The following is a 24,771-nucleotide window of genomic DNA, read 5'->3' on the forward strand; positions in this document are numbered from 1 at the left end:
AGAAAAATAAGGGTACAATGCTAACAAATATTGCCTGACAAAACCAAAGACTTGAACTGAAACAAGATGCACGTAGAAAGGCCAGAGTTACCATAAAAAAAACATCCAGTAAATAACCAAAAATTCAACTCATCATTACACGACAAAAGTGAAAGCAGTAAGGAAGAGCTTCAATAATAATTAACCCTGAGCTCGCTCCAGATTTTAAACCACAGCACTAACACCACACAGAGTGGCAAAGGAAGCTGCAGGAACTGGCAGAGGAAGATGTGCCGTTTCTCTTCCCAATAATAAAAGGATGGACTACAACACTGGGACAGGAAGGCGGCTGTCTACAGCCTCAGGTGGCACATTCCACATCTTTGAATCTGTAGGGTGGATAAACCAAGAAGCAACCCCCTTCGGCGTGGTGCGGGACAACGCAGGTTCCATACGGGATGAATATCGCCGAGCCTCCAAACTCTGGTTTGGCTGATGTTACTGAGTCTCTGGGAAAAGTGAAAAAATATGGAATAGCAGCTCTCCGGGTTGAACACTGTAAACGCAGCGTGCCGTGAGGCTCCGGGGGGACCCACTGATCAGCCTCCGGCAGGGCCCACGCTCCAACACGGTTTGCAGCGATAGCACATCACGGGGCAGGAACGATGCCAATGTGCCTCCCCTGCCCAGCTCTGGCAGCCGGACAACCCTTGCGTAAGCGGGAGGCCAACGCACCCCATGCTTCGGTGCCGCTCCACGACGCGCCGACAGCTGCTTGTCCCGACCCTAACTCACTGCCGAAGCAGCGCTGCAAACACATCCCGTGTTACACTGCGTTGGCTTCCAGTGACGCATGTTTACACACACAGTCCCGCTTTTGCTTTCGGAGCATGACATCCACCTTGGCTGGAAGAAGGGGCAGCGCTATGGCAGCCGTAGCTGGGCCAAGGCTATGTAAGGGCAAGAAAACATTGCTTCTGCGACATGTTACCACTTGCCTTTTACACCCTCCTTCTGCTGACGTCAACGGGAATAACAGCACTCTCTTCCCTCCCAAAATTCATCGCCCCCTCCCCTTGCACACATCCAACATATGTTGCTTCGTACGTATTGGCTTCCCTTTTCCCTCCAAGTGTGCGATTGATCCGTATAACGGAGCTGGATTCTGAACACCTCAACCTGTATTCAGCTGAACGTTCGCCGCTTCTGTTTCACATCTAACAAAGGGGTTGTGTCCTCAAAGGCCTGTTCCCTTCCCACCTATTCTGTGGGTCTAATAAGAGATACTACCTCCCCCTGTGCAAAAAGAGAGAGCACAATGGAAACACAATTATATTTGCTTTTCTCCGTCGCTAAGGTGTCGTTCATTATGGGGACCTGACTGCGACGCGCTTCAGGAGTTCATTTTCAGCCATTGTTTTTGAGATATAACAAAGACACACTGGAATTAACCTGTCCATCGAAGCAGTGGGAGCACAGCCAGGACAGCCTGCAGAGCACTGGCGCTGCCTGGTCTGCAGCTGCAGAGCACTGCTCCTCTCTCCGGGCTACCTTCGCCACTTACATCACCGATCAGTGCTCTGCTCCAAAGCTACAGAACTGCTCATCAGGCTGGTGCAAAGGAGCCAACAAACCAAAAAGACATCTTCCATCGAAGCTGGGACCGTTCATTACAAGTGATTTGTGCAACTGGCAATGGCACAGGCAGTGCTGCCTGTGGATACGGACAAAGAGGGAGAAGCTGAGAGCAGAGCACGGTCAGAGTACCGTACAGAACATCTCAAGGGCTTTAAGGACAGGAGAGCACAGAAAGAGAGATTTAAGACCAAAACATTTGCCAAATTGGAGGGACCTCCCCTAAGGGCCTGTGGTCAATACAGAGTGCACTGGGAATGGACAAACCAAGACACGAATGGGTGTCACCACACCAGGGTACGGGAGTGCAGAGCCCTGGAGGGAAGGCAGGAAACAGCACCAAACAGCAGACAGGGGCTTCTGACAGCTCATTCCTGTGTAAGCTCCTGATTGTCTGGAAACACCTCATCACATACCTTCTTCCCAGAACATGCTGTACTTTGTGCCATGTTGTGTACCATTTCACCACGAGTTGTCCTTGGGTGTCACAGATACCGTCGTGATGTTACTTCTGGGGACATCGCACATGCCGATGAGAAAGAGAGTGCAGTGTTGCTATACCATAAGTTTTGGATAAATGACTTAAAAACTATTCTTATAGACGTTTTCTGTAGGTAAAGCTCTCTTGAGATTTATTTTGATCTATAAAAGACTGACAAACAGCGTTATCTTGTTAGACATGCACACAGACAAATTCCTGGAGGAGTCTAACAGCCAAGAAGGTAACAAGTAGGACTAAGTCCCCGTGCAGCTCTGAATGAGCACCACGAGTTTCCTTACAGCCCACCTGTGGGAAATGGGGAGAAAGAAGAGACTGCCACCAGTGAAAACACGTAAGATTTCCCCATTTTAACAAAACAGAGGATCCAGTTCATGTGAAGGTCTGACCTTTTATCTCACGCTGGCTATCTTCTTCAAGACCTGGGTGACTACTGTCCAACAACTCTGTTTCTGGTTACCAAACTGTTAACTTTCTTTTACATCAGGCTAAACAGAGTGTTAGCAGTAAATACAAAAGGCTTACAACAGAATGGGAGGAATAAGATACCACAGTATTAGGGGTGTGAAACGGGAGGAATTTTGCTGTGGTTTGAGTCCTCCTCTACACCAGATCATTGCAATAAATCACAGTAAGATTACAACACACTTTTGAAACAGTTGTGGTGACATCCCTGTAGCATTCTGCAGCTGAGCTGAACTCCTCAGCTCACAGCCCAGGTTCAGGCTGTCCAAAGTCGCAGTGACCAGTCATGAGGGCTTACGCTCCTTGCCCAGGAGGAATCAAATCAGAGCAGCAAAGGCTTCAAGTGTAAACCACAGATGCTCTCCAAACAGGGTGTCAGCTCCAGCCCAGGAGTATGGAAGGGACCAGGGATCTAGAGGTCAACCTAGTAAAGAATGAGGAGGTGCTGCAAAAGAGCTAGGGAGAAAAACAAGGTGTCCAAAGTAGCCACGTGACAATACTCAAACTCTTCCAGTAATTCTGGTCTCCTCACAAAGTTAGGAATCGTCCTGGGTTTTCCACATTTACAGCAGAAAGAGAAGTCAGCTTCAGAACCAGACTTTAGGAAGCCTGGCAAGGCTGGAGAAGATGTGGAGGAAGTTATTTTAAGAAGCTGTTTGTTTCTAAGCGACCATTTTTGCTTACTCCACCTGCACACCCTCAGGAAGTTCTACCACCACAGGAGCGCAGTCGTCGGGCTCTGCCTCAAAGTCCCATTTAAATTTCTTCGTTAGGTGAGCCTTGAATTTTTCAGCCTTTTTCCTCAGGGTCCCATCCACGGCAGCACTGCACGCGCAGGAAAAAAACACCTAAAAGAAGAGAGTAGGGGTCAGTAAGAACTCAGCCACGGCACAAGCTGTGCATCTCTTCCCTACACAGACGTCGTCACCAGGGTGCACCAGAAAAAGTTTCAGGTTAGGCCACTGGTACGGGACTCACCACCCTGGGAACCACTCCAGCCTTGGGGCTGCCTAAACAAAGCCTGAACTTCTCCTTTCATCCCACAGCCCAGACAGACACCCTGCCTTCATTCCCCCGAGCCAGCGTTACACCCACCTTCGTCGTGGTTGGATGGATCCTGCCCCCCCCCAAGTATTTTTGTAATACAGTATCACCAACACCTTAAGATACAGAGGAAACTTAATAAAATGACCTTGAAGGTAAGAGAAGAATGGGAACTCTCTGGAAAAAGTCCAGTTATCTCCAGCACAGCCATTCCCTTGGGCACGGGGCACTGAAATCTGGACTAACCTCCAAGGGTGGCTGCCCTCCACCAAACTCACACAAATCGATTCACTTTTCACAAATTCACAGCTTCTGTTGGCACTTTGAGAGTTAACACACCCACGTGTGATTAAACAGGGCATTCAGCCTCAGCACCCATCTCCCAGCAGCTTCTGCTCCTCTCCTGAACTGGGGATCCAGAATTCCTTTCTGTAGGAAGGAACTTATATTTCAAAGCCAAAAGAAAAAAAAAAAAAATCATTGCAGGATGGAAGTGAAGGAAAAGCCCTCTGGGGAAAAAGCAGGTTCCTACTGACCTACTGACAGCTGGATAAAAACCACGGACAACAAGCAGCAAACTTCTCTGCTCTGTTTATGATCATTGGCCTTTTCCTTGTTCACTCTACTGTGAAACTGCCTCTTCATAACAGAACTGCCTTACGCAGCAAGGCTGCTATTATTAAAAAAAAAAGGAAAAAAAAGACTCTACTTCCCACTTTTCCTCAATGAATTGCACGTTAAATTAGTTATTTCATCAATATTTTTTTTTTTTTTCTTTAAACATTGTCAGGGCTGCGCATTCCGTGGAGGTTATGCTGTACTCTTCTTGCCGTAGATCAAACTCCAGAAATAAAGTCGCCGTGTTCAAAGCTGCGCAAACGCTAACGCAGATAATACACTCTCCCCCCACACACCCCATTTTGCACTTCTTCTCTCCCACCTGCCCACATCCAGTTAAAGACTGGCTGCGTGCACAGAGCGACTGGGTAAGGCAAGTCCCAGCAGTTCCCTGGCACTATTTCAGCACATCAGGGAAATCCCACAGGAGCAGAGAAATGGAGAATTTTTAGTAAGGAGAGGCTCAGTTCAACCATAAGGCAAATTTCTTCTTTGTTCCTAGGAACGTGGTGACTCCTGCCAGGGCTGACCAGCGATCCCTGTAGCCACCACAGCCCAACCCCTGCTGAAGTGAAAACCACAGCCTGATGAAACGCACGTCAGGTATCCAAAAAGGAAAGGGAACCAGCAAGACAGGGGGCTGCCCAATTGCCACCAGATGGGAAGAAGGGCTGGTTGACACCTTCGTTGTACTGCGGTAATTCGACAGCGCAAAGTGTTGCTCTGCGAGTGTGCTGCAAACAGAGCTGAGTTTTCCAGTCCGTGAGGGGATGGAAAAAAACAACAAAAAGAAATAAAATTTAAAAAAAAAAAATCAAGACTTTTATGTGTCCAAATGCCAAAAAAGTGAATAAAGTCACTTGATTAAAGCAATGCTTCCCATAACATTTTACCCAGCAGATCAGAACAAAGGACTCCCCCTCTCCCCAAATCTACGGCGGGAACTCGGAGTCACAAGCAGGGAAATGCAGCTGCTCCCTGAGAAAGGAGAAGGTGTCTCCTTCCTTCACCACCTTCAACACAACTCCCTGCTGTTTCTGGTGGGATTAAGGTTCCATCACTGAGCTTCTCCACTGTATCTAGTTTGGGCTGTTGGTTTTTCCCCTCCTTTCTTCTATTTTTTAACCAAGTTTGCCGAGTCTGTCTGCTGAGCTGTTAGTGTAGCTACAATCAGTGGGAGTAACTGGTTTTACTGGTGCTGCATCACGGGTTTGCCCATGCCTCTCTCAGTAGCAGCAGTGTTTTCTGCGTTTTGGATTAACCACAAAGTCCCTCTGGATAAGAACTTGATTATAGGCAATCTTCAGCTTTGCTTAAGGCCGACAGGAATGGAAAAGCTTCTTAAATACCACCACCGCCCTAAGCTCAAGAAGGTTTCACTGCAACTCCTCTGCATACTAAGTGTATGACTCGAGCTGACCAAAAACCAGCATCATCCGTCTTTTCTGCCAAAGCTTTGGGGTTTATTTGGCTTTTTTAAAGAACGAATGGCATTTGGGAAAAAAAAAATAAACAAACAGGCACCATCTTGCACTTGCTCAGCCTCTCTCACAGCTGTTCAGCTTAACGGAGTCGAAGGCCTTAAAAATTTTTAGACAAAGTATACTGGTCAGTCCGGTCGCATGAGAGGTGCCACTCCAGGACTCCACAGCCAGGCCTACGTGGCAGGCTGCTTCCAGCACTATTTGCAAGGAAAACATGAAAAAAAAAAAAGACACAGTCCCCATTCTCTGCTGCAGCCATCTTCATTAGCCTTTCCTCTCACGGCCTCCCTTTGCTGGCCTCGCTGCATGCACACCAACTCCATTTTACACCGCATTTGAGCCAATCAAACTCTGAGACGACGAGTAAATGGTATTTCTTTGTGAGTAACACAAGGAAAAAGTAAAAGAAAATGTGCATGGGCTTAGATAGGCTCACTACCTCCCATGCAGCCCAACAGTAGCTTATTTTCTTCTGCAGCTTCTCCCCCAGTTTGCTCCGATGCCCCGTGTGCCCTCTCCTCCCACTCCCATTTTTCAGAACTTAACTGCAAACGTACCTGTAAGGTGCTGGTTAAAAAGTTGTCCTGGGAGATAATGTCCACAAAAAAATCAGCTGGGATTTCACTGAGCTGGTGATACAGCACAGAAATGAGATTGATGTAAAGGTCTTGATACTTCCCGATGGCACCTTCGGATCGGCACAGGATGTTTAAGAGCCTTTTCCAGTGCTCAAAGGCATCATAGACATTCCCAATCAGGAAGCAGATAAAAGCAAACTGCAACTCAGCTGCGCGTATTCAGCAAAGGAAAACAAAACAAAACACACATCAGACTGAAAACATATCCCAGGTACGTGTCCTTTCAAAAATCTCTGTAAATGACTGCACAAAGCTCTGGGTTTGCCTTTCACACAGGAATTCTGCCCTTCCAGCAATTCTGCTAATAGCAATGAATGCTCCAAACACTGACTATACCCTAATGCTCCGCTCTTCAGCTGGAGAAAAAGCAAAGCATCACCAGGCAGGTCCACCTGTAACTGTAATTATCATCTTTGGAGAGTGACTTTACTGGCAATCAGAGTGCACAGCTACCTAAGCACTTGCAGTGTCACAAAATGACGTGTTCTCAAAATGACACTCAAATAAGACGACAGCCATCGCTGTTATTCTGCAAGCATTTACTCCGCCTGTGCCCGGGTTTCCAGAGCCACACAGGAGCACAAACGCTACTGCCCTCGAACGGAAGGGCTGTGGGAACGCTGGGAGCGGTGAGCAGTACATTCACAGATGTTTTTTTCCTCCTTGAATTAAGAGCCAGGGTTCATCTCACTGGACACAGCATCAGCTACTTCACCAGAATGATGGTGTCACCATTTCCTAGGTAATTTGTTCTTTGTATATCCTAGAGCTGTCTCTGATAATTTTGATAAAGAATAAATTGTATAACATGAAAATAGAAAAAATGGAAGAAGGGAAAAACAAAGACTTATTCCAAACCTCAGTAGCCTCAAGGCTTTGGGTTCCCAAGCCCACCTTCCATCCCGTCACAAAAAAACCTCACATTTCAGGACCTCCACAGATTTGATGTTTATTCATACCACAAGTCACCAAAAAAGGCTGGTAAGGAATTAAGACCCTGCAACCTCCTGCAGCAGGGCTGGCACACTTCAAGCGCTGCCACGGAGAGTTGCCCGCAGCACGCGGCAGAGCTGCCACCGCTCCAGCCAGGGAGGGGACCGGCTTTGGGAACTGCCTCCTGGGAGACCTGACACCATGCAGCAGGACCAAGAATCTGAGAATCACCATGCTCAGCCCCATTCAAGGCTCCCAGGACTCTGTGAGCTCCATCCTGAGAACATTTAACAAACTGCCGCGCTGGTGCCAGACAACAGCCACCTGTGATTGCTGCTTTTGACTTAATTTGAGGCAACCCGGGCTCCAAGAGCAGAACCCTGGAGCAAGAGAGGCGAACGTGGCACAGGCTGGCAGCTCCGGACCCCGAGCACCATGTCCTCACCTCAGCATGACTGGAACAGGCCCTACAGCTACTAAAAACTCCCCAAACTTCTGTCCTGCAATCAAGAGAGACAGGATCACAGAATGGTTGGGGTTGGGACCTCATCTAGTTCATCTTGATTATAGGAAATAATCATGATGATGATCCTCATCTAGGATCATCTAGTTCGAACCCCCCTGCCATGGGCAGGGACACCTCCCACTACAGCGGGATGCCCAACGCCTCCTGTTTCAGGGCGCGAGGGCACAGCGCCCGCAGAACAGGAGCGGGTCTCACCCCGGGGCTCTCGTTGTGCAGAGAAACGACTTTATGCTCCCGAACGGCAGGCGCTGGGCGGCACTCACCGAGCAGCTCCAGCGGCCGGCCGGCGCAGCGCTGGCTGACCACCGTCTCCAGCGCGTAGCTGAGGTCCATGCTGTGCCGGGTGATCTCCTCCGGCGTGGCGCCGTCGGGGTACATCTGCTTGGGCAGCTCCGTGAACCTGATCTCGGTGCCGGCCTTGGGCTCCATCCGCGGCAGCCGGGCCAGGCCCTCGGCGTAGCTGCGGCACTCGGCGCCCGGCGGGGGCAAGCGCTGCCCAGCCCGGTCCCGCGTGTGGCGCCCGGCCGCCACCGGCAGCACCTCGGAGAAGGCGCAGATCCGCCCGCTCTCCGGCTGCAGCTTCTTCACGGCCGCTTCGCTGATGAAGCTGCTGAGGGAGACCCACTTCTTCAGGGTCTCGTAGGGGTACGGCCCGAGGAACGGGTCCATCTCCTGCAGGTTCTCCCTGAAGGCCTCGGCCTCCCCCGCGGCCGGCGGGGCCGGGCTCACCGCCTCGCTGGCGGCGTCCCAGCGCAGCACCCGCACCTCCCGCCGCCGCAGGCTGAGGAAGAAGCCGGTGCGCGGGCCCGTCTCCCGCCCGCCGCCCGCCCGCGCCGCGCTGCAGTGCAGGAAGTGGACGCCGGGCGGGATCATCTTCACGCCGCGGAAGCGCGGCCCCGCGGCCCAGCTGCTGTAGTCGATGCCGAACTCGGTGCCCTCGGGCACACCCAGCGCCACCACCGCGGCGCCCTCGAAGAAGAGCTGCCGGGCCAGCTCGGGCTCCAGCCGCGGGCCCGCCATGGCCGCGCCGCTCCCGGAGCGACCCTGCCCGCTCCGCACCGCCCGGTCCTGCCCGAAAAGCGCCCGGGCGGCACAGCAGTTCCGGGCGCGCGGGTTCCGCGCACGGAAGTTCCGCGCACGGGGGTTCCGCGCACGGAGGTGCCTTGTACAGGGGCCCCGCGCACGGGGGTTCCGCGCACGAGGCTCCGCGCAGGGGGTTCCGCGCAGGAGGCTCCGCGCACGGGGGCTCCGCACACGGGGTCTCCGCACATGGGGGTTCCGCGCACGGGGGTTCCTTGCACAGGGGCTCCGGGCACGGGGGTTCCGCGCAGGGGGGCTCCGCGCACGGGGGTTCCTTGCACAGGGGCTCCGCGCAGGGGGGCTCCGCGCACGGGGGTTCCTTGCACAGGGCCTCCGCGCACGGCCGCTTCCCGCCCGCTGCTGGCCGGGGGAGCCGCGGGCCCCGCCGAGGGGTCCCCGCTCGGGACCTCTCGCCCGCGGGGGGGCCGCGGGCGCGACCGCCCGCAGTGAGGGCCCCCCGCCCCACGGCGGCATCTTCGCTTTCGACGGAGCCGAGTTCGGTATTTCCACGGGCACAGACCCTGGGTGCAAGGTCCTCCCTTGGCTTCTGCGTCCTCCCGGTCGGAAAGAGTCACTGAGGCCTCCGGCTGATTTAGCATCAAACACATTTATTTCACTTTTATTGAGTACAAGAACAGTGAGCACACACGCATACACCACCGAGCACTGAAAAGGAGTATGGCCGAAGGGGGGAGAGGGAGAACAAGGGAAGAGAAAAGGAGAGTTAGTGAAGGAACAACAGAGCATTGCAGTTGGTTGGTAAGGTGCTTCTCAAATAAAAATAAATATTATTATTATTATTATTGTTACTGTTATTATTACTCATGCAATCGCAGGCCAGGTTTGGAATGAATTTGTGGGGTCAGGTAAAAACAGGCACTCGTGTCTCCCACCCCTTTCAGCAGAAAGGCCCCTGGAAGAAAACAAGCCGTGATCAGCTCTCCGGAACGGAGCCGGGTGATGGGCAGGCTGGGGGAGCTGAGCCCGCGGGGGCCTCAGTTGGTGCTGAGCAGCAGAAACCCACACCTCACCAGGTGAACAAGCAGTGAGCTTTTTTCTTTCCTTTTTTCCTTTTTTTAAAAAAGTTTTTCAACACTGCCACCCATGAAACACGCTGCGGAAGCCGGGGACTGGAACTGCTCACTCCAAACGTAACACGTGTCAGTCCCAGCGCACATCAAGTCTAACTCTGTAAGGCCACTAATTTCAACGGTAACCGGCGGTTTTGTAACGGTACACAAGGTCAAAAGCAAGTATCTAGTTTCACAGTAGCCTCTGGTGGGTTGTAAAGGTGTCTCCTCTGAGAATTTCAGGCTCCATTTCCTGCTCCACCCATGAAACACGCAGTCCGGTGAGGAACACCAGCACCGGCCGCAGACCCCAAGTCCTCCGCCACCCCACCTCTCCCTCTCGGAAAGCGCCACTGCCGATTACAGCTGGTTTGGGTGTGCCGAAAAAAGAAAAGAGAGAAAAGTAGCCTCTTCGCAACTGCCTTAACTCTTTTTTGGTTGGGGGTCTGGTCCCTAAAGGTGGCTGAAGGCGCTCGGATGGAAGCTGGGGAGACCCTCACGACCTGACGGTGCTGACGCCAGCCAGCAGCTCCGTCCGCTTCCCACGCAGCCTGTGCTCACGCCTTCCGCGCCTGCGGGAGAAACGTCCCTGCCAGAAGGAGAACAGACTTCACAGGGACATCCCAGCAAGCCACTGGTGAAGGGCAGGGAGCCGGCTCTCCTAGGACAGCAAAGGCGGTGAGCGGGGGTCTGACCGCAACGCCGTCATGGCGCAGGCTCTCCTGCTCACCGTCATCCTGCGAGCCATGGCACGACTGGGCAAAACGCACCTACTTCTGGCACGGTCTGTGTGAGGGGTGGGAGACTAAAGGCATAATGGTGCAGAATCGTGGGCCCTTCTGTTTCCGCAGGAGCTAGAGACGATTCCAAGAAGGAAACCCGTTTATTTCCTTTCTTTTCCGATTTTGGTTCCAAGTCTACCCTAACTGCCTGGTTCACAGTGTACGAGGCCCTGGGCTTGGCCCATGATCCTCTTCCAAAGGCAGCCGTAGAGGAAGCCGGTGGCTAACAGCCGACCAGGATGAGCTGGGGGAAGGCAGCCCCACCGACACCTCCTTGATACGCGCCTTCTTACGCAGAGGGCCTGGGTGCTCTCGTCCAGCCTGGGGTGCTGGGGACGCTCTGCAGCAACGGAGACAGCACGGTCTCCTCACTGCCCATCCCTAGGCAGCTCGGGGAAGGACTGCCATCATCCCGTCATCGCTGTCGCCACGCCGCAGCGCCTCGGGCAGCCCTTGCCATCACGCGCCGGGCAGCGGGGGAGGCAGGGCAGACACAACCCCTCTGCCTTCGGCCCCACGACAAAGCTCAAGTAACTTCCTTACTGGGATCCAGAAACAAAGCAAAACCACCCCAACCACCGGCACGGCTCAGCGGGCTGGAGAGGAGCGATGAACGCAGCCCTGCGGCTGCCACCTCGCTCCCAGCTGAGTCCCGTGGCTCTGGGTGGGGGACAGGAGACGATCCTGCCTGCAGCTGCCAGAGCTACAGCCTCAACCTCCTTCCCTGCCCCTCCGAGTCACCACTGCCCCTCCAAATCCCACCACCATACACTGCAGATCAGCTGGCGGGACATCTCCTGTCTCTCGCCCTCTCCCCTTCCCCCTCCCCCCCCCCAAAACAGCAGTGGCTGAAACCTTCCCCTTTCTCTTCTTGCAGGACTGAGAGTCCCACGTGTGAGCTGAGTCTCAAAATACACCAACCACAGTCAATCAAAGAGTTAATAATTTAAAAATGTCGTCATCATATTTACCAGCACTGTTGAATTATTTCAGTATTGTTCCCTCCCTCCCCCCTCGTTATATATAACAATATACATAACTTAAAAGCACATCCATGTGAAACCCCTACAGGCTGCTTTTTTATAAATGAGAAACCATATACATATTTTTTTGCCTGGAATGAAATCCATTCTTAAATACCTTCAGAGAACAAGAGGTTGGACAAGTGCACAGAGAAGAAGGGAAGGAACGGGAGGGGAAGAGTTAACAGAACCCCAAAAGATGCAAAAGAACCAGCATGGAATGAGGAGAAGGGCGAAACGACACTTGCGAATCGGAAAATAACTCTAAGGTAATAAATGCAAGGTTTTTCTCTCTTCTTTCCAGAGGTGGGGAATGGTTTTGCTTCTGCTTGTGGTTTTTTATTTCCATTTGCTTATTTCTTGCTTTGTTGCAAAGCAGTTTTCCTTTCCATTCAGTGTGCAACAAATGAACTCATGATTGTGTATCCTTTCATGTAACATGCAAGATGGTGGCTTATTGTATTGTTAACAATATTATTGTTGTTATTATGATTTTTTAAATCTTATTTCTTCACCAATCCAGTAAATTCTTCAATTTATCTGCAGAGGGTTGGCTTTGTTTGGTGGTGGTGGTGTTTGCTATTCGTTTCCAGCATATAGCAGCAGTGCAAGGATGCATTTTGTTTCCTGTTTTTATATATATATATATATATATGTATGTATGTATATATATATATAATATATTTGCTATTCCTTTTTTTAAAAATTTTTTGTCTCTCGCCATGAACATTGCAGCCAGGATGTCTATGTCTTGCTGACAAATCCAGCATGAAGGCTCCTTCTCCGCAGTTCTCCAGGTTTGAATACAGATGCCGACTTCCATGAACATGTTGGTCAAGATTCCTGTACAAGGCAGACGGAAACGACCAGTCATGGGGTGCTGATTTCTTCACCTGCAAAAGGGCTCCTCTTTCCACAAGGGCACTGGACAGTAAATTTGCAAACACCTGGGGCCACAGTTTGCACGTAATTACCAGGACCCCTGGTAACGAGCAGGAACTCTTGGTTCCCTGGGCTGGTGTTGGTGTACGGGGGAGATAACGGTGGGTCACTGCTCCCTTACTTTAAGCTATTCAATTAAAATCGAGTGGCTCCGCAAGCGATGCAGAAGCGTCCGGGCTTGCTCGTTTGTACTGTGCCACAGGAGGTAAGATTAGGCAGATGCAAGAGCCTCTTCTGACCTTCCAAGCTGCAACGGAGCTGGTTGCTTTACCAAGCTTAAAAGCTGCCAGTCAAAATCTTCAGATGATAAAGCAACATCAAATTACGTTTGCAAAGCAAATGCAAAATGCACCTGCAGCTCTGGCTGCTGACAGAGCTCCTCGGACATTTTTCAGCAGTGGAGCTGCCCCTCTCCTTTCCACCCTGCTCCTCTGGCCCTCAGCTGCTCCGGCACAGAGGTCCGTTGGACTGTGCCAGCACCAAAGAGCTGGAGTAACCTGGCTGGTGGGGGGCAACGGGGTCAGAGAAGGGGTTTAAGAGTGGGGCAGGACTCCTCAAGCCAGCTTTGCCCTCAAGAAAAATGTCTGGGGCTGTGACTGCTTTGGGGCATCTGCGGGGAGATGCAGACCTGGTGTGCTGCTGCCTGCACCTGCCTGTGTATAAAAAGACAATCTGGGGATCTGAAGGGGACTAAAGGAACCTCTGTTTTTTGCAAATGCTGCTCTGAGGCTTTGGACTGGCTTTGCAGAACCTGGAACCTCTCAGCCCATCCACAAGACTGGTATCACCTCTTTCCCTCCACCCTGGGGGGACAAGCAGGTCCTTTCCTCTTTATGCCTCTGAGCCCTCTGCTGAGCAGGACAGCGAGGTGACATCTGCAGAACTGCTTTTGGTGGCAGGGCTCCAGCTTTCTAACCACAACCAGGTGGCCATGCCTGGAGCCACCACCACACTGGAATAGCCGGCTGAGACCTGCCACTCTTGGTGCCAAGGACCAGCAGCACCCACCAGCACCCACCGCTGGGGAGGCTGAGCCACTTGCCCAGTCACACCCCTCCTCAGGCAGCGGGTACAAACCATAGCTGGTAACTTCTACACCTACCTGAGGTTTCTTGTCCCTTTCCTCTGGAGAAGGTTCTGTTTCTCTGTACACCACAGCTTTGGTTACCAGCATGTCGGGATGCTGTAGTTTTGCCTCTTTGATTGCTAAAGCCAGTGCCTAGAAACCAGAAGGATGAGAGCGTTTATCGTCACTTCCCCAAAATCTGGTACCTACAGAACCAGCGGACAGGATCTGAGTGGGATTCCAGGAGGACAAGGATGCAGAGGTTCAAAGCTGAACCCGCAAGAGCCCAGGAGAGGCTGGAGGCCACCACTGATGGGCGATTCATATACCACTGGGATGCCTCACCCCCTGCCTTTCTCCTGTTTTTTTCTGTAGAGATGCACTACGTCCCAGGCTGCCTACTGAAACCCAAGCAAAGGAACAGCAGCAATTCTCTCTGCAGCAAAACCCTCGAGAAAGCTACAATAATAATCTAATTTATTATTAGAATTCTAAAAAAATCCAAAAAATATTTTAGAGCCTTTTAAACACTTTAGCCCTTTAATTTTTCTTCTTCAGCAACAAATCCCAAAGGGTCAGGCCACAGGAAAATGACCCTGTGGCTCTAGAGATTTGCATCAATCTCTGTTATTTCATCATAAAAATTTGTCACTTTTTGTTCCTGTTATCATGGAGGTAGATGCAAAACACCATCACTTGGAGTGAGTCAACCTGTAGTGAGACTGTGCTGGAAAGGGAGGAAGAACCTGAGTCATTCTGGAGTATTTCAACAGAGAAAGGGCAACTGGAAATGTGTTTTAAGAAGATAAAAGGTGATTCCATCATGGGGCACTGTTCTGGGATGTAACTTTTACCGCTGCTTCCTGCTGATGGGAGCCGGGGCTTCACGTGGGTGCCACGGCACCCATGGGGACCTGCGCTGCCGGACAGAGCGGGTAGGTTTGGGGCCTCAGGGGTCAGTTTTTGGAGAGAAGGAGTAAACAGGCATGAGCCACAATCAGAAGCATGCAGTGCTGCGGGTGGGGGCAGCCAGAGCTGGGCAAAGCCAGGGCATTCTGCTCCTACCTGGTCCTGGTCCACGTCCTCGTCTCCTGTAATAATGATGCGCTTCTCTATTCGGGTCTCGGAAAACCCTCCTTTCACAGTCTGCACAAGGAGAAGGAGAGCACTCACCCACAGCTGCCCGACGGCCAGCTCCTGGCACGTGTACCTCTGCCCACAGGCGGAGGAACAACGCCAGCACCACCTTAGGAACCCCCCGTAATTTAGTGTATCTCCCACCACCCTTGACTCGGTGCATGGTTAGAACCAGCCAGGCAGCTGGCCACAGCTGGGGAGGAAAGGAAAACGGCTAGGTGGCACGTACTGAGCACCCCTTCTTCCTGCTCAGGTCCCTCACTGAGCTTTTGCTTTCATTTATGTGCACTTAATTTGGGAATGAAACGGCCACAAATGAGGTCCTTGATGCAGCCTCGTCTCCTTAGTTTCCTACCACCAGTCCCCTTCCAGCCCCATGCCAGCTCTAAGAAATCCAATACACCCCCACTCACATGGCTCCCATAGCTGATGTGAGGTGAGATGCTCCAGCACCGGGGCTGTGGGCTTCTTGGGCCAGGGGCACCTGGGGTCTGGCTCTAGCTCCATCTGGGAACGCTCAGCCCAGCTGCACGGGCAGGGAACCACATGCTGCCAGCAGTGTAATTCGGGAGTCCCTTCCACCCCTGCAGCCGGCTTCAGGAGGTCAGCGACGCTGTGCGCTGCTCTTCCTCCTCGCCCCAACGACTCCCTGCCCTCCCCATCTACCACCGAGCAGAGGTGGGCACGTGGTCCCAGTCCCCCTGGGTGGCACGCAGGTGCTGAACACGCCATGCCTGGCCGTCCTCGCCTTGCAGTCCCCCGCGGTCACGCCTGGCTGGCTGGGACCCCTGAGCCTCAGAGCAGGGCACGGGGTGCTGTCCCAGCTCGCCATCCCTCACGGGAGAGTGTACGCTTTTTTTGGCTTGTAAGGAGAAGAGAGGCATTTTCTGCTGTACCAACCTCAATATAAATCCATCCATCCTCAAATCCCAGCGCCTCCCATCGGGAAGCCCCCCGGCTGTCCCCTTTGGAGCTGCTCTTACCTTGGTAACGTGGGTAGTGGTGGAAGTGGAGAGGGTTTCCGCAGTGGCACTAAATATGCTGGTGAGCATCTCCTTGCCAGCGGAGCCGCCGGTGATCTGCAGGACAGAGAGCGGCAGCATCAGCGGGGCTGCCGTGGGGGAGGCCCCAGCGCTGGCTCCCCACGAGCTGGGATCTTCCCGTTGGGATCCACCTGCTCAGCCAAGCACGGGAGGGGAGAGTGGCAAGGGAAGGAAAGACACTGCACTGGGCTTCCGACTGGATCTAGGGGGATTTTTGGGAGGCAGGAGAGGTTTCTACAGCCACTCCAAGCCCAGAGCTGCAGGAAAGGGCCTCTGCAGTGGGAAGGTGATCTCATGGCTGCGTTTTGCTCTTCCCCGTCGATCCTCAGGGCCACCCAAAGTGCTGAGCTCTCAGGCTACCTCCAGTGTTGCCCGTCCCACTTTGTGTGGTGAGGGCTGGGAAGGTGCCCCAGCCACATGGCACCGGGTACGCTCTCCCCACTGCACGAAGTAACGCGCCGGGGGTAGCACATGGCATCTGGCTAGGCTCAACTCCATTGGAACGAGGTGACGCAGCAGGAGGACACTTTAGCCAGGAAGGCCTGTGGCTGGGCAGGGTTGTTGATGGCCGTCACCTCCCCTGGGAGGCAGGAGACTTTGAGCGTGACCTTGGGTGGCCAGGCAGGACCCCAGGGCTAAAGATATTGCAGCCCACTAGGAGACTTCACCAGGGACTGGGCTATGTTTTAGAAATTATCCTCCTCCAGCAGATGCTCAGTGTTGCAGATCCAGCACAGGACAAAGGCCACAGGCAGGAGGTTCCCCGCCATCTCGCTCCCCAACCTTCCAAGTATCCTTCTGCTCTCCCCAGTACCAACACACCAGCCAAGGGTGTCAGTGCTGGGAACACGGGAGAGGACCCTGCGGGACCAACCCCAGCCCTCCCCCAGCCCCGCAGGGCTGCCCCCCTCCATCCCCACCACTTGGCCTGGCTGGTGGCACCACGTCCCCCCTCACCGGTGAGAGGGAGCGAAGGTCTGTCACGGGAACGGCCCCTTTCCCAGCCTTGGTGCTGTGATCCTGGAAGAAGAGCAGATGGGATGCATTGGCTTGGACACAACACAGGGGCAAACACGGCAGGTCACCTCCTGCAGGGTCACCTCCCACCACCCCCAGCACAGCCAGCCCTGGTCACCCTCGCCAGAGCAGAGGGACTGCAGGGGACAGTGGCTCCCCCATCTCTTGCCCCACTTACTGAGGTCACTGGCGTGGTGTCGGCAGTGCTGGCGTGAGCAGTGGCTATGGCGTCCCTGCTGCCCGTGGTGCCTCCTTCTGCCTGCCAGGGCAAAGGAAACCTGGTGAGCCTGGAGGTGCCAGGGAGAGGGGACACGCGCAGGGGCGCGGTGGCCATCCTTGCTGCCAGAGGAAGTCGGGGAGGGCCACGAGGCCACAGACACACGTGGTGCAGCACGTATGGTGGCCCGTCACCTTCTGGAGATGTCCATCCCCATGTGCCAGCGCTGCCCAGCGGCATGGCAGATGGAGCCAGGGACACAAACAGAGTATCTCCGGGAGGGCTTTGGTTTGATGCTTTGAGGTCTCCAGCAAGACAAGGGGGAGCAGAGGCCCCCGACCACCTCGTTCAGCCACCTGCCCTCCCCGTGCTGCTGCCTGGGGACAGGTTTTGCTGGACTGAGGCTTGGCAGAGCCATGGGGGAGCAGGGTCACGCCAGGACAGAGCCACCACATCACCTGGGCTGCGTCTGGGGTGCCGACCCGGTGGGGAGCGGAGCCGTCTGCTTCAGGCTTCTTCATGCCCGGCCCCAGCCCAATGGTCACAGCATCTGTTTTGGGGGCAGACGACTGCAGAAGAAACACAGCAAGTCAGGCACTGGGGCAGGAGTGCTCCTTGTGCACTGGTCCCCACGTGCGGAGCACCCCTGCCCCATGCCTCTGCAAGTGCCACATGGGTACGACGTCCTGCCAGCGTTCCATCAAGCCCTACCTGGGCAGAGCAGAGGGCAGGCTGCTGCCCTGGGCAGGCGGCCACCGCACAAAGTGCCCTGGGTCACGGACATACCCCAAATCAGACCCGATGCTCTGTCCCTTGGGGTTTTCAGGCATTTTTTAGGTCAAATTGATCTTCAAAAGGTGGGTGAGACCCACCAGATGCATTTCACTTGTGCCCCGCAGCAGGTTTATGATCTGCACCAGCTCCTGGTGACTGTGGTTACACCTGGGGTGTCACAGCTGCGGGGGAATGGAGACATGTTTCCAGTGCTCCCTTGCTATGGGAAACTGGAGCTGCCAAGGGGTCTGGCACAGGGAATGCTTTGCCAGTGCTCAGCGTTCCTGAGCCAACAGCCTTCCCTGCCCATGGGGCACCACAGAGCCCATCACCGCCACCCAGGGCCCCGCTGTGACCCTGGAGCCCACGGCGTCGGATGCTCCGCACAAGGGTTTCCAGGCTGGTTCAGAGAAAAGCTCCCTCTAATTCTGCAGCTTTTTCCTGGCTTCAGGGCTGGACTCACCCCGGCAGCTCCTGGCGTTGGGGACTTACTTGCCGGGGCTGGAGGGCTGCCCCGGCGCTGACCGCGCAGGAGATGGCCCTGGCCCGGCATGGTTTGTCCGAGCAGGGGCTGGCTCTGCCATCCTCTCCACGGCGAACGCTCAGCTCCCACACACATGCCGCATGCATTTTTCTCAGCCCCGTTACGATCCCTCCCGGTATAGGAGTGACCCTCCACGAGCTTTGGAGCGGCTCCCACAGCTGCTCCGTAAATCCCTCCCGGCCCTGGCACGACCAGAGAGGTTAGTGGGCAGCACGTTCCCCTTCGCCACACAAACCGGTCGCTTGACTTCATGCAAGACACGAGGACAGAGCGTCGGTTAGTGACACGCGCCGTGCCCAGCCGCTGGCATGCTGCAGTGGTGCGAGGACAGGGCAGGCAGCCGGGCGCAGGGGTTAAGGGGTGACGATGACTTGTCCTGGTTAGAAAACGCACAAAACACACGACAGAGCCATGCAACACAGACGACAGCGTGCACCGGCGGGAAACAGCTACATCCCAGGAACCTGGGGCTGTGTGAAAGCTGGCGTGCTCTTCCAAACCAAGGTGGGAGGGCACACCAGCGAGGCAATACCGGGCACCACGACAAGGAACACGGAGGTGTGATGGCACTGAGACAGGCCCGGTGGAACAGCGTCCCTGTATACCTCTAGCTGGGAGACGTCTGGGCTGGGCTGAGAGACCTTCTCTCTGCCTTTGACATCCTCTTCCAGTCCAGGAACTACTTTGTCAGTGTGCTGGAAGGAAACCAGGCCTTCGTCTTCCGTTTCACTCTTGTCCTTGTCCAGCTCGGGCAGGCTCCGGGAGATGTCCTCAAAGGCTGTACCGTGGAAGTCACCGATCACTGTGAAGTCCACCTCTGCTTCCAGGCTGGAGGTCGAACTGACCGTGATGCTGGAGCACTTGCGCTCGATGGCCAGGTGGTTGTCCTTCAGAAAGACCGAGTCCTTCTCCTGGTCCTGCTCCTCATCGCCGGTGTCGCTCTCGGGAGCCCTGTGCCGAGGCGGTTTAGCTTTCTCCTCGGCGCCCTCCCTCAAGCCTGCTCGCTGAATGAGACACAATGGCGGAGAGAGACCGAGACGGTGAGCACCGCGCGGCGCGGCAGCGCTGGCAGTGCCGGCGGGGGAGAGGGGAGGAGGAGGAGGAGGAAGGCTGCAGCAAACATCACAGAGTAGAGTCAAACACAACTCAAGCATGGAGACTGAAACCTTTCTGACAGCAGCAACTTTGCAGGGGCGGGGTGGGGGGAGAAGGGTTATTCAATCTGGTTTTGCCAAAAGTCTATTGGTAATTAATCATCACAAAAAAGGGTCAGTCACATCGAGAAGCTCGGCCAGCTTGGAGGCACGTGAGCGCGCCCGGCGGAAGCAGATGTGTGCAAAACAACAGGTCTGTGAAGAGACAGTCAGAAAGAGCTCGGACGCCAGTGCTACCGTGTGTCAGTAAGGTTGGGCGCTCAGAAAAACACAAACGAAGGGAAAGAAAGAGAGAAGAGTTTGAAAGAAAAGGGCCCCATCAGCCACGCACGGTGAAGGAGAAGCGAAGGCGTGTGCCAATTCCACTGAGCATCTGCGTGGGCCCTGCGGAGCATCGTCCCGGGGGGAGGAGGACCAGCCCCGCCGGGGCCACCCACCAGCGCCACACGCCGGGGCAGCTGCCTGCACTGGGGGGTGAATCTGCCCCACCAACACAAGGGGTTCCCCACCCAGGAGCCTCACGCAGCCAGGGGTGAGTCTTAGGGATGACCTGGTTGAGTGTTTGGTCAGTGTAATTGACAGCACGATCAGAGCCAAGGGGTGACCTCCCTCCGTTAGCTCTTCTCCAGACATGGACATACCTCTCAACTCTGCCATCAGAGGGTACATTTCCCCTCACCACGCTTTGCCGTGAAGCCATGGGATATCTAGACCCATGCCGGACTTTGGGAAATCAAGACCCATTGCTGGACTTTGGGAAATCAAGACCCATTGCTGGACTTTGCGTCTCGCTCCAGGCAGTTCTCCCTTAGGAACAGCTCCAAGCCCACTGATGCCAGAGGAAACCCACCTCCTGGACTCTGGTCCAAGTGTTTGCAGCCAGAGCCATCCCCGCGAAGGGCCAGGCTGTGCCGGCACAACCTTCCCTTGGCATTGCTCAGAGGTTGAGAGGTATGAGAAACAGGGCGTCAGACAAACTCCAGAGGAACACGCCTGCATACATGTTGTCGTGTGTGTGCGTATGTGTAAATACACACGTAACAGCTCTGCGATGGGGAGCGGGGCTGGAAGCACACAGCCCTCAGCTGGTTAAGGTGAGCTTTCATACTACAGTAAGCAGCAGTTAGTAAAACAGCACTGAGACCTGGAAGACCACTGGAACAGCAGTCTTTACATTCTCTTCTTTCAGGCTGGATTTTACTGACGGGTCAGACAAATCCTTTTCTTCCCCACTTGGTTCCTGAGATTTGCTCTGGATTAGAGAAAAGGGTTAGTTTTAAGGAAAGGAACTCTACAGGAGCTGATCTAGCGCTTACAAGAGCCAAGAAAGCTGTTTCATCATCCAGCCACCAGCTTGCCGAAGACAGGGGAGGGTGGGTGAGGCCGGCGAGCTAAGCGAGAAGGGAGACCAACGTAGGAAATGCAAGGGTGAAGCTGGAAGCGTGGGCACGCTGCTGCCAGGTGTGCGTGCGTGTCCGGGACTGAGTGGCAGCTCTTTCGGCCACCCCCCCGTCTCCCTTTCTCGCTCCTGGACGCGAAGCTCGGGTGCCCGCTCTCGGCTTTAGTGAGCAGCATTCTCCAGGGAGCCAAATTTCGGGGTGGGGTGGGGGGACCACAAAACAAAAGCTGATGAGCCGACTGGCCAGCGGGTCTGCATTCAGCAAATGAGCCTGACCACACACACGTACATAAACGGACAGGGGATGCAAAGCCACTGCTGTCAGTCAATGGATGTGTGAGGAGCCACTGAACATGGTAATCAAGAGCCACACAACATGCGTATGAACTTTCCGTCCGGACAGTTCATCGGAAGAGTTACCACGGCTTCTGCCAGTGTGAGTTCGCAGCCGGAGTCTGGGGAGGCCAGGTCAGCACTGTCTTCTCCTTCGTGCTCCAGGTCAACAGAAACATCTTCCTTCAGAGAGAGAGGCTGGGATGTATCTCCTGAACCAGCCCCTTGCCTGAGGGCCAAGGAGCCCACACTGGAATCAGGTCCCACCGGAGTGACCGGCAGCACCGGCGGTGAGGCAAGGCCCATGTTCAAGGACACGTCCTGAGTCAGACCCGCCTGCCCCTTTGCTTTTGCTGATGTCTCAGCTTCAGGCACGCGCTCGTGTCCCTCCTGGGCCACCCTTCGCTCTGCTTCGCTTTGCTCAAACATCTTAATCTTAGAGGCCACCGAGGTTTTCCTGTAGCTCTCGCTGTCCTGGCAGCTCCCTGGGGCTGCGGCGACATCTCCACGCTCCTGGGACGCTGCTCCTGTCCCCCCGGCCACACGCATCAACGACCCGGACTCCACTTGACGTGCCCCACTGCCCACTTGCAGCTCTGTCCTGTCTTCACAGGTCGAGGCAGGGAGCCGGTACGTCCTGCTTCCCTGACACAATCCTGCTACAGGGGAGGGGGAGTGTGGGACGCCAGCAGCTTCTTCAGGAGGAGGTTTATCCTGCAGTAGCTGCTCCGGAGCAAAGTCACTGTCCCCGGTGGTTTCTCCTTCCGTAGGGCTCCTGCTCTGCAGATCTCGTCCCACATCAAGCTCCAAGTCCAAGGGTGGCTCTTGCACTTTCGGATCTGCAGTGCGGAGCAGCCCACCATCCACGGGACTCTCTTGGGGCAGGTCTCTTATTATGGCCTCAGTCCGTCGTTCTGGTTCTTCTGCCTCAGGAGGCAGCTCTTCAATGCAAGGGCTTTTGTCATGGGACAAATCTTCCATCCCACAGCCTTCATCTCTTGTCAGCTTCCTTGATGTGGGCCCTATGTCCTGGGAGAGCTCTTTTATCACGGGTTTCTTCTCCTGGAGTGGCTCTTCTGTGGCAGGGACTTTGCTCTGGGTTGCCATCACTATGTCAGGGTCTATGTCCTGGACCACCTCCCCTGTGGTCGAGTCTCTGACCTGGATGGGCTCTGCTGCAGTGTCCGTGTTTTGGGGTGGTCCTCCAGCAACAGGACTTGCACCTTGGTGTGGTTTCCATGTGGCAAAGCCCACGTCTTGGGGTTGTTCTTCAGATTCAGGATTGACACCCCTGGGTATTGCCACCTCTGCTACAGGGCTCATGTCCTTGGGTGCCTCCTCAGCTGAGGGGTTCTCATCCTTGGGTATGCCCACACCTCGTACAGGGCTGGTGCCCTGGGACAGGTCTCTGCCCTCGGGCTCTGTGCCTGGGGCTGGCTCCACAGGGACAGGGCTGGACTGCTGGGAGAATGGTGTCAGGACAGGAGCGCTGGGTTCATCCCCCTCTGACCCCGTGGTGGTGCGAGGGTGGCCCTGCCGAGGCACTACTGATGGAGGCAACTTGGTCTCTATCTCTTCCATCTGAAGAACCACCCTGGCACTTTCCTCCTTGTCGCCATCTGCTTCAGTCCTTCCTGAGAGCCCCTCCACCGCTGTGCAGATGTCCGGGCTCTGTACTGGGCTCTCTCCATCCTCCTCAGCCATGCGGCCAGCCCCTGCCAGGCCACACAGCTTCAAGCCTCCCGCTGGGCTTTGCAGATCTGTCTCCTCTGGTCCCACCTCTCGGGAACGTGGTAGTGCTTCACCTCCTTCTGATGCTTCACAGCCTGTCAGCCCAGCAGATGATTCCTCTTGCTGTAGGGGCAGCCCTTCCTCCCACCCCGAGGTGGGATGTACTGCCAGGCTGGTCCCATCACAGCCTGTGCTGGGCTGCTCCGGTGCTTCAGCAGGTTCTCCAGACACTGACCTGTGTTGCTGGCTTGGTGAGGACAGGGGTTGGAACTCTTCTGCCGCAGGTGCCACATGCCCCGATCCCTCCTTGGACATGTTCACATTGGCTTCTGGTCTCTCCTGCAAGCCAACCTGTCCACCAGTCTCTGAGAGCAGGTGTGTTTTACTGGCCTTCTCCTCTCCCTCCAGATCTCCTAAGTAGATGATCCTCTGAGTTGCAGAAGTCTCCGAGCTCTCGTCGCTAGCCTTCACTTTAATTTTAACGAGCTCCATGGCTGCGGCCGGCACTCTGGCCTCCTGCTTCCTGGAGGCTGCAGAAGCACGCTCCTTGGAGACCCGCTCGCGTTCTCCCTGGGGAGACTCTGGCCCCAAAATCTTGGCCCTTTGCCTCTCTTCGGGCTGCTGACGTGGACTGGGCAGACCTGGCTCACCGCTGGTCACTCCCTCGCCCCGCTCTTGGGGCTCCTCTGCTCTCTGAGCCAGCAGGTGCTCTGCCTCCAGGCTGGGCTCCCCCCTGGATTCCTTCTCATAGATCTCATCCTCCCAGACAGACTCAAAATCCTCTGGACTAGCGATCATTTTTGCTCTCGTCCGGGTATCCAGGGCCGCATCCGCTGGCTCTTCCTGGCCTGCCACTTCCTTGGCTTCCCCTACCGCCATCTCCGCTCTCGACACGCTCACGCTCATTTTCACCTCTGAGGTACCTGCACGTGCTTCTTCTTTCTTGACTCCCAGAGCTTTCTTTATTGCTACCGCTTCCAGCCTAGGAGCTTCTCTCTCTATAAATACCCAATGCTCCGAGCCCTGCATTGCAATTGGAGCAAGAAGAGTTAGCATCAAACATACTTCGCCTAACTGCTGCTGACTGCTGTCCTGAGTAACACAAACCTGCTCTGCCTCGGACTCGGCTGACTAAATAATAATAATAATTATTATTATTATTATTAATGCAAGAACTGAGGCAGGGTCTATACAAAGAGCCTGGCAACTCACTGACGGAGAGAAGGGACTGAAAAATAAGGAGGCTGATGCTGTGACGGGGCCTGAGCCCCTCGTCCTCTCCAAGGATCCGGCTTTGCTCGGGGCAGCAGCTCACCGACGTACCTGCAATACCTGCGCCTTTGTTGGAAGGACAGAAGCGGGAGCAACGCTCCCAGCGGACACGTTATCTGCCAGCGGGGCACCTGATCCAAGGCACAGCCAGGTACACCCCACCAGGACTCTCCATCTGACTCCTGTTTTCAGCCAGCACTAGCAATCTCCATGAGCAAAGGGTGAGGTTTCATTGCAGACATGGTCTGTATTGTGAGTAGCTTCGCTCTCGGCTTCATCCGTGTGTCCTAAGACTATGTCAGACCGCCAGGAGCATGAGGAAGAAAAGAAACCACTTCTAGGCACCAGAAAGGCCCTTTCCCCTTCC

At 54.7% G+C, this 24,771-nt stretch overlaps 2 protein-coding genes across 2 annotated transcripts in view; both read right to left on the reverse strand.

Annotated features, from left to right (window-relative positions):
• Nucleotides 1-2,237: 2,237 nt before the first annotated feature.
• On the reverse strand, nt 2,238-8,841 carry AAR2 (AAR2 splicing factor). The gene is made up of 3 exons (XM_086622825.1): nt 8,085-8,841; nt 6,282-6,511; nt 2,238-3,426 (listed from the first exon to the last, which is right to left on the reverse strand). The coding sequence occupies exons 1-3, from the start codon at nt 8,839-8,841 to the stop codon at nt 3,259-3,261; spliced, it is 1,155 nt and encodes a 384-aa protein (XP_086478951.1). The 3' UTR covers nt 2,238-3,258.
• Nucleotides 8,842-13,155: 4,314 nt separating this feature from the next.
• EPB41L1 (erythrocyte membrane protein band 4.1 like 1) overlaps nt 13,156-24,771 on the reverse strand; it is a 30,961-nt gene continuing 19,345 nt past the window's right edge. Inside the window, exons 15-24 of the mRNA XM_086623128.1 lie at nt 21,489-24,155; nt 20,814-20,921; nt 19,121-19,519; nt 17,656-17,766; nt 17,159-17,239; nt 16,921-16,983; nt 15,904-15,999; nt 14,849-14,929; nt 13,820-13,936; nt 13,156-13,218 (exon numbers count right to left, since the gene is read on the reverse strand). Of these exons, the coding sequence (XP_086479254.1) occupies nt 13,156-13,218; nt 13,820-13,936; nt 14,849-14,929; nt 15,904-15,999; nt 16,921-16,983; nt 17,159-17,239; nt 17,656-17,766; nt 19,121-19,519; nt 20,814-20,921; nt 21,489-24,155 (3,786 nt within the window). The remainder of the gene's footprint in view (nt 13,219-13,819; nt 13,937-14,848; nt 14,930-15,903; nt 16,000-16,920; nt 16,984-17,158; nt 17,240-17,655; nt 17,767-19,120; nt 19,520-20,813; nt 20,922-21,488; nt 24,156-24,771) is intronic.

Source organism: Tauraco erythrolophus, chromosome 18, assembly GCF_009769465.1.
Source record: "Tauraco erythrolophus isolate bTauEry1 chromosome 18, bTauEry1.pri, whole genome shotgun sequence".
NCBI classification, from domain to species: Eukaryota; Metazoa; Chordata; class Aves; order Musophagiformes; family Musophagidae; genus Tauraco; species Tauraco erythrolophus.

Excerpts from the sequence above, each read along its gene's own strand:
- AAR2 (XM_086622825.1), bottom strand. The coding sequence starts at position 8,841 with ATGGCGGGCCCGCGGCTGGAGCCCGAGCTGGCCCGGCAGCTCTTCTTC. Across the intron at positions 6,512-8,084 it reads CCGGCCGCTGGAGCTGCTCG|CTGAGTTGCAGTTTGCTTTT; the intron begins GTGAGTGCCGCC and ends GAATACGCGCAG. Across the intron at positions 3,427-6,281 it reads TTTTAACCAGCACCTTACAG|GTGTTTTTTTCCTGCGCGTG; the intron begins GTACGTTTGCAG and ends CTCTTCTTTTAG.